General features: G+C 37.7%; 1 protein-coding gene and 1 pseudogene across 2 annotated transcripts; both read left to right on the top strand.

The window, feature by feature from the left end:
• LOC111399591 lies at positions 1-4,604 on the top strand (annotated as a pseudogene). The gene is made up of 2 exons (XR_002703761.1): positions 1-247; positions 532-4,604. The product of XR_002703761.1 is annotated as a splicing factor 3B subunit 1 pseudogene (transcript).
• A 1,142-nt stretch (positions 4,605-5,746) lies between these two features.
• LOC111399590 (aladin) lies at positions 5,747-14,324 on the top strand. The gene is made up of 15 exons (XM_023026991.1): positions 5,747-5,929; positions 6,021-6,076; positions 6,168-6,326; positions 6,713-6,827; positions 6,966-7,065; positions 7,169-7,342; positions 8,361-8,419; positions 10,121-10,208; positions 10,352-10,427; positions 12,147-12,246; positions 12,727-12,778; positions 13,220-13,357; positions 13,506-13,593; positions 13,839-13,907; positions 14,015-14,324. The coding sequence occupies exons 1-14, from the start codon at positions 5,872-5,874 to the stop codon at positions 13,899-13,901; spliced, it is 1,326 nt and encodes a 441-aa protein (XP_022882759.1). The 5' UTR covers positions 5,747-5,871; the 3' UTR covers positions 13,902-13,907; positions 14,015-14,324.
• Positions 14,325-16,029: the final 1,705 nt, after the last annotated feature.

The raw sequence follows: 16,029 nt of genomic DNA, 5'->3' as shown, positions 1-16,029 counted from the left end.
GGAAAAATCAATCTTGGAGAATGAAATCGTGCTACAAGCCTTCAACTTCGTTTCGGACCTAGCAAGCGGATAACTTCGGAGACGAAACAGGAAAACCGACTTTCAGGATTGACCCATTTAGTCGGCAGGGATCCGCTTTCATATATCCGGACCCGTATATAAGCATCCGTCAAGCACCTCAAACTGCGCAAACACTACCCAATCGACACCGAGCTTGGCTTAACTCGACGGGAAATCCCAAACTAAGGTTGGTTGAAATTCTCATCAAGAACCCGAGTTTAACAAATTTATACGTCGCATGTTAATCATTTTAGATAACTTTATGAGCTAGTGATTCTGTGGTTAATCACTTCTTAGATTCGTTGGGCGCTTTAAGTTCGATAAAAGAGTATTATTTTCCTTCTCTTTTGTTACATCTATTTTATTTTTTATTTTTCTGATATTCGGGGATGATTTATGGACGTCTTTTTGTGGTTATTTATATTTTTTTGTCGCAGTGGTTGAAATATACTGTTCTCTGCATCTTTGCAGGAGGATTCGAAATTAGGGTTAACCTAGGGTTAGGATTTTGTGATCTTCAGATTCGAGGGAAGTTTGATTGATTCTGAAATTACAAAATGGATGTGGACATGGAGATACAGAAGACAAAAGAAGAGAGGCAAAAAATGGAGGATCTCGCTGCACTCACTTCTCTAACCTTTGATACTGATCTATATAGTTCGAACAAGTTTGACGGTTATGATCAATCCATCCCAGTGAATGATGATGATGATGCTTTTGATGCTACTGAGAATGAGATTGCTAAGAAGATGGCATCTTTCACTGCTCCGAAACAGTTTTTTAAGGAGCCCCTGAGAACTGGGGGCGATGATGAGATGTCAGGATTTAAGCAACCTGGGAAGATAATCGATCGGGAGGATGATTATAGGAGGAGGAGGCTGAACAGGATTATATCCCCTGAAAGGAATGATCCGTTCTTGGATAAGACTCCGGGGCCTGAAGTGAGAACTTATGCTGATGTTATGAGGGAAGAAGCATTAAAGCGGAAGGAGGAGGATGTGAAGAGGGAGATAGCAAAGAAGAAGGAAGAGGAGGCAGCTGTGAAGGAAAAAGCAAAAGAGAGAGAGGCAGAGAAGCCGAAGAAGAGGAATAGGTGGGATGTGTCGCAGGATGAGAATCGTGGTGATAAGAAAGCTAAGGCAGGCTCAGATTGGGATTTGCCTGACTCTACCCCAGGAATTGCAAGGTGGGATGCAACTCCAACTCCTGGGAGGATTGGGGATGCAACACCGTCAATTTCAAGGAAAAATAGGTGGGATGAGACCCCTACTCCAGGACGATTGAATGATTCAGATGCAACCCCGGCTGCTGGCGGGGCTACTCCTGGAGCAACCCCTGCAGGAATGACTTGGGATGCCACACCGAAGCTGGCAGGGTTGGCTACACCAACACCCAAAAGGCAGAGGTCGAGGTGGGATGAGACTCCTGCCACTGTGGGCAGTGCAACACCGATGGGAGGCGCTACCCCTGCTGCTGCCTTTACCCCTGGCGTCACTCCTGTTGGTGCTATAGATATTGCTACCCCAACACCGAATGCTATCATGCGTAATGCTGCAATGACTCCTGAGCAGTACAATTTGATGAGGTGGGAGAAAGATATTGAGGAAAGGAATAGGCCATTAACGGACGAGGAGCTTGATGCAATATTTCCAAAGGAAGGGTATAAGATTTTGGAACCCCCTGCTTCATATGTTCCAATCAGAACTCCTGCCAGAAAGCTTCTTGCTACACCTACACCAATGTCGACTCCACTGTATTCTATTCCAGAAGAAAATCGGGGTCAGCAGTTTGATGTGCCAAAAGAGTTGCCTGGTGGTTTGCCAATGATGAAGCCTGAGGATTATCAGTACTTTGGTGCACTTCTAAATGAAGAAGATGAAGAGGTGTTGTCTCCAGAAGAGCAAAAAGAGCGGAAGATCATGAAACTCTTGCTTAAGGTTAAAAACGGTACACCTCCACAGAGAAAAACTGCTCTGAGACAGCTCACGGATAAGGCAAGGGAATTTGGTGCTGGTCCACTGTTCAACCGTATTCTGCCACTGCTCATGCAGCCCACACTGGAAGATCAGGAGAGACACTTGTTAGTGAAAGTTATTGACAGGGTGCTCTATAAGTTGGATGAGTTGGTTCGACCATATGTACACAAAATTTTGGTGGTCATAGAGCCTTTGTTGATTGATGAAGATTATTATGCTCGGGTGGAAGGTAGAGAAATTATTTCCAATCTCAGCAAGGCCGCTGGTTTGGCGACTATGATTGCTGCAATGCGTCCAGACATTGATAACATTGATGAGTATGTGAGGAACACTACTGCTAGAGCTTTTAGTGTTGTTGCTTCTGCACTTGGTATTCCTGCATTGCTGCCATTCTTGAAAGCTGTGTGTCAGAGCAAAAAATCTTGGCAAGCTCGTCACACAGGTATCAAGATTGTGCAGCAGATTGCAATATTAATTGGATGTGCCGTTCTTCCACACTTGAGGTCATTGGTTGAGATTATCGAACATGGTCTTAATGATGAAAATCAGAAGGTCAGAACAATCACAGCTCTGTCATTGGCTGCCCTTGCTGAAGCATCTGCGCCATATGGCATTGAAAGCTTTGACTCAGTGTTGAAGCCTCTGTGGAAGGGTATAAGGTCACACCGTGGGAAAGTCTTGGCTGCATTCCTGAAGGCTATTGGATTTATCATACCACTTATGGATGCCATATATGCCAGCTACTACACCAAGGAAGTTATGATTATTCTGATTCGTGAGTTTCAGTCTCCAGATGAAGAAATGAAGAAAATTGTGCTGAAAGTGGTAAAGCAGTGTGTGAGTACAGAAGGTGTGGAGGCAGATTATATCCGAAATGATATACTTCCGGAGTTCTTCCGTAATTTCTGGGTAAGGAGGATGGCTTTGGATAGGAGAAATTACAGGCAGCTTGTTGAGACTACAGTGGAGATTGCAAACAAAGTTGGTGTTGCTGATATAGTAGGAAGAATCGTTGAAGACTTGAAAGATGAAAGTGAGCCATATAGAAGGATGGTCATGGAGACGATTGAGAAAGTGGTTGCAAACTTGGGGGCATCTGATATTGATGCTCGCTTGGAAGAGCTATTAATTGACGGAATTCTCTATGCATTCCAAGAGCAAACAAGTGATGATGCTAATGTTATGCTAAATGGGTTTGGTGCCGTTGTGAATTCCCTTGGACAGAGAGTGAAGCCATACCTTCCTCAGATATGTGGTACTATAAAATGGCGGCTCAACAATAAGAGTGCAAAAGTGAGGCAGCAAGCAGCAGATCTGATATCTAGAATTGCTGTGGTGATGAAACAGTGTGGAGAAGAACAATTGATGGGCCATCTTGGTGTGGTATTATATGAGTATTTAGGAGAGGAGTATCCTGAAGTCCTGGGCTCAATATTGGGCGCTCTCAAAGCCATAGTCAATGTTATCGGTATGACTAAGATGACTCCTCCTATCAAAGATTTGCTTCCACGGCTGACTCCAATCTTGAAGAATCGCCATGAAAAAGTCCAGGAGAACTGTATCGACCTTGTTGGAAGAATTGCTGATCGTGGGGCTGAGTTTGTACCTGCTAGGGAATGGATGAGAATATGTTTTGAACTTCTTGAGATGCTCAAAGCACATAAGAAGGGTATTCGTAGAGCAACTGTGAATACTTTTGGTTATATTGCAAAAGCTATTGGGCCACAAGATGTTCTTGCAACGTTGTTAAATAACCTCAAGGTGCAGGAACGGCAGAACCGTGTGTGCACGACCGTGGCCATTGCAATTGTTGCAGAAACCTGTTCGCCGTTTACAGTTTTGCCTGCATTGATGAATGAGTACCGTGTGCCGGAGCTTAATGTTCAGAATGGTGTTCTGAAGTCGCTCTCCTTCCTTTTCGAGTACATTGGCGAGATGGGGAAAGACTACATATATGCAGTGACTCCATTACTTGAGGATGCTCTCATGGACAGAGATTTGGTTCATAGGCAAACTGCAGCTTCAGCAGTCAAGCATATGGCATTGGGGGTCGCTGGTCTAGGATGTGAAGATGCTTTGGTCCACCTGCTGAACTATGTCTGGCCTAACATTTTCGAGACATCCCCACACGTTATTAATGCAGTCATGGAAGCTGTCGAAGGAATGAGGGTTGCATTGGGAGCTTCTGTTATTCTGAACTATTGTCTTCAGGGACTGTTCCATCCGGCTAGAAAGGTCAGGGAAGTGTATTGGAAGATCTATAATTCGCTCTACATCGGTGCTCAGGATGCACTTGTGTCTGCTTATCCCATTTTGGAGGACGAGGGAAATAATTCATTCAGCAGACCTGAATTGCATATGTTCGTCTGATTTTGTCTGCTGTTTTAAGCAAATGAAAGAGCTGTATCCTTACTGAAAAAGCGAGTTACTTCTGTTTATTTAGGATGTTTCTTGGAGACTTAGATGTATCTGCTTGATATGATATTAAATAAACTTTGGCAACATTGTAGTACCTTGCATTTGGACCCACTCGATTTTAATTTTATGAGAGATTTTCCTATTAGATCATGTGCTACAACGTAAATTTGCCATCATTCTAAGGATTTTAGTACTGTTAAATTTACTGTGATTTCAAAATCCGTAAGTTCATCAATGATTAAATAGTCCAAGGATTTTGCAATCAGCTAACAGATTCGGTTGTTGATTAAATCCTAAACGCTCTTCAATCACTTACAATGAGACAGTCCAGCAGTATATAGATTACAATCTAGTGATTACAGTGTGTACTGTAACGAGGCATTGGGTTCTACTACTACTTTCTTCGTGTGACGTATTTAATATGTTCAGTACGCTGGATAGAATATAGAAAGGAAAAAATTAAAATTTTATTCACTGAGAGTATTATCCGGACATGCTTAGTATGAATGATCGTAACGTACTAAATATCAAACCCCTCGATCTCTATCACATTAAAATTGATCTTGAATTGGTACGGCCCAATCATGACGTCTAGTTCAATTACACCAATAGTCTAGTGGACGGAATTTTTGTATGCTCGGATCGTTATCATCTTTTTCTTTATATCCAAATGCTCGTCCCCTAGGCCCATTACACTGCTCATGCGAACATTCAAATCACTTCATGCCCATGGGATTAAACAAGAACAAGAGAGATATCTAGTAGAATATTCTTCTCCTTTCTTTTATTGAAAGAAAAAGAGGATCCGAACAAAATTAATGAAATAGAAGAAATTCGCATGGTAATTATAGTTAAGAATAATAAATTGTTAAAATAAGTGATACGTAAACAAGAATCTTACAAGACTTTCCTTCAAAATTGTTGCATCAGATTGAATATATTGACGAAGAGAGCAATTCGAGAGAAAATTAAATTAAAATTTTATTTATTAATAGTCTCTGTCTGGTAGAAATTTTTTGAGAAGAAATTTAATAATAGATATATTTTTTAAAGAATGTCAGGTTAAAAATAGAAAAAAATTGAGTTTACATGTAAAATTATTTTATAAGAGAAAATAAATGATTAAAAATGAGTTTGAAGAATAATTAATTTTAAAAATAGCCAAACAATGCCTATATTCTAATTATTCATTCATACCAAAGGCGTGCTTGTTACAGTCCGACAAAACATTCACGAAGAAAGCGGTGCGACTTTTGAAACGAAGTGCGATTACTGAGATGGGATTTTGAATAGAGGAGTGAGCAAAACCCTGGCAAGAACCTAAAGAAAATTGCATCTATTTTCCATTGATAAACCCTGCCCATTTCTTACACCACCTCACAGGTCACTAACACGCCCAATTAATTAATTGGCAGATATGCCATCGTTTCCTCAGAAAGGCTCCGTCACAATCTGCGAAATCAACAGAGACCTCAGTATTAACTTTTAATTTATTTTCTTATATTCAGTTCATGATAAATTTCAATGTGATTCTCATATTTTGGACTCTTTAATTCGACAACGCAGTTACTGCAGATAACCTCTCTGACGATCAAGCCAAAGAAACCTATGCCAAAATTCTCGTGAGCTATTATTGTTAAGCAATTTTTTTAGGATCTTGGTTTTTTTTAAATGATTGAAATTTTAGCATTAATGGGTTGTAATAATTTACAGGGAACTGTATTTAGTCCAGTCGCATTCGAACCCGATAATTTTCTGGGCACGGCAGCGGAACAGCCAATTGCTACCGGACATGGCAGATTTGGGTTTCTATCTGTGACATTGAGGGCCCTGTTGAGTGGTTCGCTCAAGCCCCTCTTACGGCCCATGGATGTAATGTCACTCTTTAATGCACACACTTTATAATAATTAAGTCATGTTTCGTTACATATTTGCAGTCTTCTGGTGTATGTATTTTTCTACTCTTAGAAAGTTGTCTTTAATTTGGGGCCTTATGTACCACATCAGATGTAGTGATTTGGCCTGCATAAAGCTTTAGTTTTGGACCAGAGAATTGTGCGTAGATTTGAACATGTTTGGGCCGTGTTATAGAAATCTGCTTGCATCTATTAAAATATTATGACTATGCTTTATGCCTGTATATCATAAACAGGTTGCTGGCTTAATCAAAGGGAAAGGTATAAGGGCTAGATGTAACTGAGTTTGCCTAGTGGGAATATGTGACAGCTCTTTAGCAACTTTTTGATATCCATTTTCAGGTAAAATTGTTGCAAGATGTTGATCTTCGTGGCGTAAGTTGGCACCAACGCAAGCATATTTTAGCATTTATTTCTGGGCCACATCACGTGACAATTCGCGATTATGATGATTCTGGTATGCTCACTTGTATGATACTCCTTTTTTTCACTATTCTTTTGGCATTTTCTATTATCATCTCTACATGCTCTTAACTGATTTCTTTTTTCCTTTTTTTTTTTTAATTGTTCTGTTAAACCATTTTTGTTTTAATAGATAGGAAGGATCCTTGCATTTTGATTCATGAATCCCAGAAAGATGTCAAAATCGTAGAATGGAGGCCAAACTGTGGGAAGACACTTTCTGTGGCATGCAAGTTAGTATCACAAAATCCGTTTTTTGTTCCTTTTTGTTTAAATCTTGTTATTGTTTTGCTAGAGTCTTTAGCTTATTGATACTTTTAATGTCTAAATGAACAGGGGTGGAATTTGTATTTGGTCTGCTTCTTATCCTGGCAATGTCGCATCTGTGAGATCTGGGGTTACCTCAGGCATGCTTTCTAGAGGCTCTATGACTAGATGGACTTTAGTGGATTTCTTTCAAAGTTCTGATGAAGAACAAATAACTTCACTTTCGTGGAGTCCTGATGGAAGATATCCAATTCAGTTATAGTGATGCAGTTCTGCCTTCACTGATAGTCATGCAACTTGTGGATATTTTCATTTCTCATTTTATAACTGTTCCATACTCATATGATTTAATGCTGTTCTTTATCATTTGGTATACTAATATCTTAGGAAAATGAATGCATGAAATACAATATATGTCAAATCCGCTCATTTCCTGGGTCTAAGTCACATTTGCTTACGAAGTTGCTTCGGTTTACTGACTTTATTGAGGTTTCCATCAGTTGACGTTTTACTACTACAAATCTCACCAATTTTTGTTCAATAAATTTCTAGCTCGTGAACAGATGAGACATGCTTCATTTTTGGCTCATAAATGTTTTTCAAACTAAGTTTCAAGCTCCCTCAGGGCCTTTTTGCTTAAGTTCACCATCATTTTGTTCAATAACTTTCCCATCTCGTGAACATATGAGATGGGCTTTGTTTTTGGTGCATAAATGCTGTTCAAACCAAGTTCAGAGCTCCCTTAAGGCCGTTTGCTAATTTCTCACTTTCTCATAACAATCAATGACCAGCTTAGAGGAGTTTTTATTTATCCAGAGTTTTCATGTTATACTAGTTTGATTCGCTGCTGTTTCATGCACAGAGGGGAATCTTCTGCTTCTTTTTATTGTTCTTTTCTTCCTGATGCTTCTTCCGTAGGGAATCATTACCATCTAGCGATCTTCATATACCGCCGGAAGTTTACCATGGTTGTAATATTAACTGTGTTTTTGATTGTCTTTGTTACAAATCCATACGAGCTAGTTATAAATCTGACAATATGATATCAACTTTTCTGGAATTACTAGCTTGAGGGTTAGATAAATAGCTTCAGTTATGTTTAAGAAGGAAAGAATCAACGTGGTTGGTATTCTATATTTGTAACTTCCCGTTGGATAAAATCAGTTTTGGCTTTCATATCTAACTTTTTGTCGAACACTTATAGGTTGGATACGGGCATTTATACTTAATGAATCTGAAATTTTCCTTGACTCAGTTTTACATATTTAGCATCAGCTTCATACGAGAGTTCATCGTTCACCATATGGGATGCTGCACAAGGTATATAATTGGTCATGTATTGAAGCAAATTAGTTTATTCTAATTCTGCAAGCAAGCTAGAATTATTTGCTTCTTCTTGTTAGATGTGATTTCCTTCTCTGTTCAACATCAATCTTTGAACTCGTTGACCATTAATGATTTTCGCGAACTTGTTTACCATTCATGTTACACAAAATATGGTTCTTGTTTGTTAAGGTTTAATTCTGTTCTCATATACCATATTTCTGTTGCACGGGCTTCAAACTAATTTATGTTTATTCACTTCTTGTGTAATTTCATGTTTGCCATTTATGTTCAATCTGTAGACACGTGGGAAATTCGACAAATATGGTTCAGCCTGTTGTAGTTTCTCTGTTAATTCCTGTTTTCTTACGTCATATGCAAATGAATGAAATCATTTGACTAAGAGATTTCGTTCAGAAAGATTATGCTTTGAATTCAAGTATGGAGCATTTAGAAAGACTATCGGCGTCAAGACCACCCAAGACCATGAATATTGCTTTGTGTTAGAAGGCAGAGTATCAATGTTATTTTGATTTTCTGAGAAACAAGTTCAGGTTGTGGTCATCTTTTCAAGCAGTGTGTTTCAGACCCTGTACGACATAGACCTCAAAATTATATATCTCAGTCCAGTCAAATGGACAATGAAGAGATACTGTGTGAGAATAACTTTCTAAGCTTTCATCTGAATAAAAAGTCTGGTTGTTCGTGATGAGAAGCAGGCAGAAATACGTAAAGTAGCTATTGTAAATTTCGTAAAAATAAACAGAGATTTCTATTTGTACTTGGTAAAGGTATTACTATAATGTTTTGTGGGGTAAGCATATTCTACCTAAAAATGTGCTTTTATACCTAATTAATATGCGCAATTGTGCTTTTGTAATATATTGGATAGAGCCTTGTGACAGTGCTAACTCTAGAATACATGTTCCTGCTCAAGCAAAATGACTCACTTTTTGGCCTGTGCACTTTACTTTCAAGCGTTTCGAGAATTCTTATGGAAAGACAGTTCAGATCAAACCAGGAGAGGACAGGACTCTGGGGTCTATTAGCATTATCAGAGTTTGCTTAAGAACTTTCTTTCTTTCTTTGATTATCAACATCTTTGTGGGAAGAAAAATGAGGGTTTAATCTGAAACCTACTACCATAAAATATGAATTTGGTTTAGATGATTGTGCTTTAGGTTATTATCTGTCTCCCAAATATATATATGGACACAATACAAACATAGCAACGTGTGATTTTTCTAGAAAGTACGACATGGTCACGTTAGGGACACGTCAATTTTAATTCTTCCAGTAGTAAATTTATATAGCATCTTTCTTCTTCTTTTTTCCCCCTTTTAGTATAGGCACGACACATGCCCTTTGAATGTCCCTAAAGCATTTCTCAGGCGTTAGAGATTTAAAAAATATATATAAAAAGTAGGACTTTGCAAGTGGCTTGTTGGACTCAGATCGATGTCAAGAAGTGTCAAAGGGCGATGTCTGACACGATGCAATACGTGTTGGACACTAACAAACCGTCCAATCATAGGTTTTACCTCATCATATCTTGACAGACAAGTTATTGGCCTAAATATACGCTTTGACTAGAATATGGATTTTATCATTGCCGGCTCTGTTGTATTCTGTTTCTTTTGTAACCTTCTACTTCTCTTTTCCTGATGTCTAATGTTTTTGTGTCTGTATGGCTCACAGGTCTGGGCACTCCTATTCGACGAGGTTTGGGAGGCATATCGCTTCTCAAGTGGTCCCCCTCAGGAGATTATTTTTTTGCTGCAAAATTGTACTGTTACTTCTTTAGAAAATTTCCAGTTGCACATGCATGTTATCGACCTTCATAAAGAAATGATACGTTACTGAAAAGGAAGGAAACTTAAATGTTTGTAAACATACATCTTCATAACTTCACCATCACATTTTGTGCAGTGATGGGACATTTTATCTTTGGGAGACAAACACATGGACATCAGAACGATGGTCATCCAAAAATGGATTTGTCACGGTTAGTGAATCCCCTATAATTTCTGTGGTTGGTACCTTACTACTTTTGATAGAGATGTTATGTATCTTGTTCGATGTCTTTATTAGCCGTTATATGGCTGAGTGAGTCCACTGTTCCTAGCATGCTGCACTTTCTCATAACAAGTCTTCTTTTGTATGGTTTGGTTTCTGTTCTCTGGGGGAAATATGACTTGGTTATGAAGTTATATGGGATTTCCTTTAGAGAAAAGTTAATATGACTATAATGTGTTAGGTTGGAATGAATACTATACCTGTTGTAATTGGAATTGCTGTGTGTGCAAGATGGCTATTTTCAATTGCTTGTATATCAAGTTTATGCAGAAGGATTGATTTTTAACATTTTTACCATCTCACTCCGTTTACGTAGTGTTTTTGCATTGCCATATTGCTGAAGCATCCGATAGTTGTCTGATCATGCGCAATATTTAGCTGAAGGATCAAAACCACGAGAATTGAGGTTGTAATAGATTAGATTAAGCTTAATTAGAAGTTAATGCTTTTTCTTGCCATGATGTTTTTGATGTCAGTACCTTCACGGGGTAGTTATATCCTGAATGTTTCTTTCTTTTTTTGCTGTTGATGACAGCTGAAATACTTATATCCTAGTCTTTTGAGTAGGCGGAGCCAGGAATTGTCTAGTGTGGCAAAATTTAATCAAGGTCGAATTTTTCGATTATGGATTTGATGATATTACGACAATGCTAAAAATGTCATAGCGACAACACTAATAAGATGATTATCTTCCTTCTTATTCTAGGATATGTAGCAAATTGTGCAACATCAAAATACATTTTATTTGATATTTCATGATCAGTATTTTCTACAAAATGTTTTCTTTTAAAGAATCTCTCCATTGGCACTCCACATTAAAATAAACCAGAAGTGACAAATACTAATTGGTAAGAAAATAACTACTAATTTTTACAAATTGGTAGAACACCAGAAAATCATCACTAATTGTTTAACTAATTAACTGAAATCAGGATTTCAAGAATCCATCTCAAATATTACCAATATTTAACATTCACATAATCAAAATCCCTAATATTAAACAGAAAAATCTCCAAAATTAAACAGAAAAATCACATGATCAAGAAAGTTTTTGCTGCAACTTTGAGGGCCCAAGAAAATGTGCGTTATAGGAAAGAAATGAACCTTGAAAATACTTCAAAATGAGGACAGATTAAGTACTTGTCTGGGGAAGCTTCTCCTCTGATTTCTATCAAAATTGTGACTGTTGGCTGCCGTAATTCTTGACCCATCCTCTCACGGGTGGGTCCCAATGGAGAAAAAAAGGGTAAGATTTCCAATTACAATCAAGATGAAAAGCTATACCAGACTTGGCTTAAAAGAAAATTTTTAAATTCTTGTTGAGGGGAAAGAGTCAAAAAATGTCACCGTGCACTTGGAGTTGGGGTAAATTAGTGTATGGGCAGGACTATAAATAAATGAAAAACAAAAAAAGATTAAAAATTGGATTGAGTCTAGGCTGGGCCAAAAGTCCGGTGCAGGCAAATGCCCTCACTGGACCATGAATGGCTCCGCCCATGCTTACAAACAACAATATGTGGCAGTGACCTTTCTGTCACATAGACTTCTGTTTTGTAAGCATGGCTTAAAAATATCATTATTCTAGTTTTTTACTTCATCTTGTTGATGGGATTATTATCTAATTTTTCCTCTTAATTATTGGTGATAGGGAGCAACATGGGATCCTGATGGGCGCATGATTCTTATTGCTTGTTCTGAATCATCAACTTTAATTTCTATTCATTTTACATCAAAACCTCCATCACTAGGTATATCAGATTTCTCCAGGTTCCAAAATTTCTTGTTAATTGATGTCTTAGTTTTAATTTGGACGTATTTAAGTAAGATTATTCATGGTTTATAGCCTTCGATATACATAATCCTGTGATAGCAATGGAATACAGGAGGGGGGAACTTCAAATGGAAGAGAATAATTTATGTTTTTGTATTAAAGATTTTTAATTTGTTAATTGTAAATTTGTTATGCATTTTTAGAATATAAACACAATTCTAAACAGAAGTCTCTTCTAAGTCTTGAGTTTGCAAGAAAATTTAACCTTGGTTTGCTGAGTACCGTTAACAAACAGGAGATTTAGATAAAAAGAGCACTATGTTGCTTCATAGTCGAATTTTATTTTGTTGTTTCTATATGAATACATAGATCGAAGCAGTTTGTTTATGATTTCGTGCACAGATATTTCATTAGTATTCTGTTTTTGCTTTTAACTCTTGGGGATGATTCTCTTCAGATGCACACCCCATAGCTGTTGAGTTGCCAGAGATACAATCCTTGACTGGCAGGTAGAGAAATCCTCTAATATGTTTACTTACAGACTCATCCAACTTTTTAGTTAAATGCGCAACTAATGTCCACCTTGAATGAAACTGTTCTTGTTTTGGTATTGCACGGAACTTCTTCACTTAATACAATATGAACGGGCAGTTCTACCCACCAACACCAGAAAATAAAAGGGCAGTTGCTACCCACCACTGCCCGAAAATGGAAAACTGGAATCCTGGATTTGCATTTTCAGCATAATATGTTATGTACTACAAGGCCTTCCTAGCAGTCGGGGTTTTTTGAAAAAAAATTTATGTATGAAGAGACTTGCAGTAATATGTTATATTTCTCAAGCCCTTTCTAGCAGAAGTGATTATATTTAACCTTTTTTTTCTAGTATTTGTTATGTATGAAGACACTTCTTCATAATGCTGTCATTAATTTTCTTGTTATTTCTACAGCCAAGGCATTGAGAAGATAGCATGGGATGCTTCAGGAGAGCGCTTGGCCGTATCATATAGAAATGGTGACGAACTATACAAAGGTCTCATTGCCATATTTGATGTTAAAAGAGCTCCCTTGATTGCACCGTCACTAATGTGAGTTTCAAAATCTGCTGTTATCATTCAATATTTATCTCAATAAGAGCCACATTTTTTGCTTGCTTATAAGGAAAGGCATTTGTTGTGATGGCGAGTGTTGGCATTTATATGTTAGGCAGGGTTTGATATGTTTTTTATATTTCAGTGGATTCATCAGAGGTCCTGGAGACAATCCAAATCCAATATCATTTTCATTCTATGACAAATTCAAACAGGGACCATTGCTTTCTGTGGTTAGTCCTCTTTGACATATTTTTTCATAGACATGGATGTTCTCACTGGAATTTAGACATTCAAGCAGAAGCTCAGGCAAAGGGAAAACAAGCATGAAATGTGTAGATCATTCCAGATTTATAATCTAATTTCATTCAGCTTGACTTGAACTTATAATCAGACATGCTTCTGTCAAGTAATATGGTCAACATCACCTCACTTTTGCAATCATTGAAGCTTCTTGCCAAACTTTGATTCTTTGCAGTGTTGGAGCAGTGGATTTTGCTGCACCTACCCACTTATATTTCGCTCACATGTTCTTCCTTAGTCCAAGGTATTGGTCTTAAGCCAGCTTTCCAAAAATAAATGTTGATATCTCCTCATTTTCTTTGAATTGCTGACTCGAAATTTACTGCTTTTTTTGTACGATCTGTTCTGTAGAGTTGGAGCATGAAGGCAAATGTAAATGTGCAATGTTTCAATGCTCGGGAAAACATTCTCTGTGGTGATCGTTAAATTGTTTTAAGACCCTGATACCTGCAGATTATGACAGGAACTTGTTGCTGTTTCGGTTTTTTCCTTCAACTTTTGAAGTGGTTTTTTCTACATGAAGGTCCAAATTTTGTTGAGAATCTGGTGCGTGTACAAAATTCTTTGTCAAAAAATTTAGATCAAATTTTGATGGAGGTATTGGAAATTGCATCTCTAATAATTCTATGATGAATACCTTTTTGGTATCCGGTTGGACTTGTATGGCCTGTATTCCCTATAGTGAAAACCGAAATGTTTGTAGAAATATAAGATGACTTCCTACCCGATAGATGAGGTTCCGTTTGGTAAGATTTCTATTTCTTGTAAAAGAGCTTTTCGAGTAAGCTATTTCAGAATAACTTTCTCAAGAAGTTCTAGCCAGATAAAACGCTTTCAGAAAATTATTCAAATATGTTTAAAAGCAACTTTTTGGTTTCAAACTAGACCGATAATAAGTGTAAATTCCTCCCTACACCTAACAGAGAAAATTATACAGAATCTTATCATTTGCCTGCCGAAGCCCGTCGTCTGATTTTACCCCCTCCCTAAACCTTGCAGCTTTCTAAACTCATTTACTGGAGGGACAATAAAAGAAAACGTGCATGTTGGACTCGTCATTTCCGCACCTTGGTCCTTGGGCACAACGAATCAACTGGGATTTTCCTCCTTTAGCCGGACTTGAAAGTGTTATCATCGCATTTTGAAAAGGTCTCCAAAGAAAAATTCTGAGTTTTTGGACTGGTTTTTATCAACCCGAACTCGGTCCGTTAGAGTTAAACGACACTCCCAAGTAGAAATATTCATGTTGTTGCTAGCTTTTCTAGTGGGCTTGTAACTGGTGCCACCTGCGTTCAGCAATAAAAGAGGAAGCATTTTTATAGGGGGATTTATCTAAATTTTATGGTTAGCATGCCATGCACTTAAAAACAATGAAATATGCAGAATTTCAACAACTGGGTGAGCGAGAGATACTATAATGAACCATCTTATCTTTCCGCCCGACTCTTTGGTCTTAAGAATGAGTGATTGCCCTTCTCCGATCCTTACTGTCCAACCTGAGAACAGATAGCTAATGCTCTAAAAGAGATGACAAGATTTTTGTTATCAACATGACCTCTCATCAGTTATATACCTTTTAGACTAGGTAGTTAATCGGTAAAAGGAAATGTCTTCTTTCAGTGCTTAGAATGAAGTATAACTCTCATCACTACACAGAGCTTGTTATGCCAACCAATATTATATAGTACAACGATGGAAAATTGAAACACTAATTCCTCTCTAGCCTGATAAGAAATCCAACTTCCGCTAGTGCATTCGAAAGACTCAAAGATGCAATGCAATTTTGGCTTTCCGAACAGTCACTACATTGTTATACTTTTGAAATGGATGACTTTTCAGAAAGTTACTACATTGAATAATTTTCTCAAAGTGTTTTAACTAGAAGAACTTTTTGAGATAGTTAACTGCTTATTCAGAAAGCTCTTTTACAAGAAGCAGAAGTCCTACCAAATAGGCCATAATCCATTATACTTTTCAGAATGTTGAAACTCCAAGATGCAATGCAATTATATCCGGTACTAAATACAAAACAAGCATGCAAAGCATGACAATGTACTGATGTAGTAACTTCCATATTTGCACGAAAGGCAAAATGATGGGAGTATCGACTTGATCATTATGACTGATTCCTGAAAATCAATGAAGTATAAAAGACCATTATATCACTGGAAACCAACAAAAAAAAACAGTAACTGATGGAGACTTTTTTTTACCAGCATTGAATACCCAAACAGGTGATGCGCCTAAATCCTCCGCTAGCTACGAGAAGGCAGAAAAATGGCATCCATTTGAAATGAGCAAAATACATCAGAAATTCTTAAAAAATTAATTACGGTGCCTGGGCATCAAACATTACATGAAGATAC

Source organism: Olea europaea, chromosome 9 (assembly GCF_002742605.1).
Source record: "Olea europaea var. sylvestris chromosome 9, O_europaea_v1, whole genome shotgun sequence".
Classification (NCBI taxonomy): Eukaryota; Viridiplantae; Streptophyta; class Magnoliopsida; order Lamiales; family Oleaceae; genus Olea; species Olea europaea.
The sequence above is the reverse complement of the archived record's forward strand: the minus strand, read 5'-3'. Positions and strand labels throughout refer to the sequence as shown.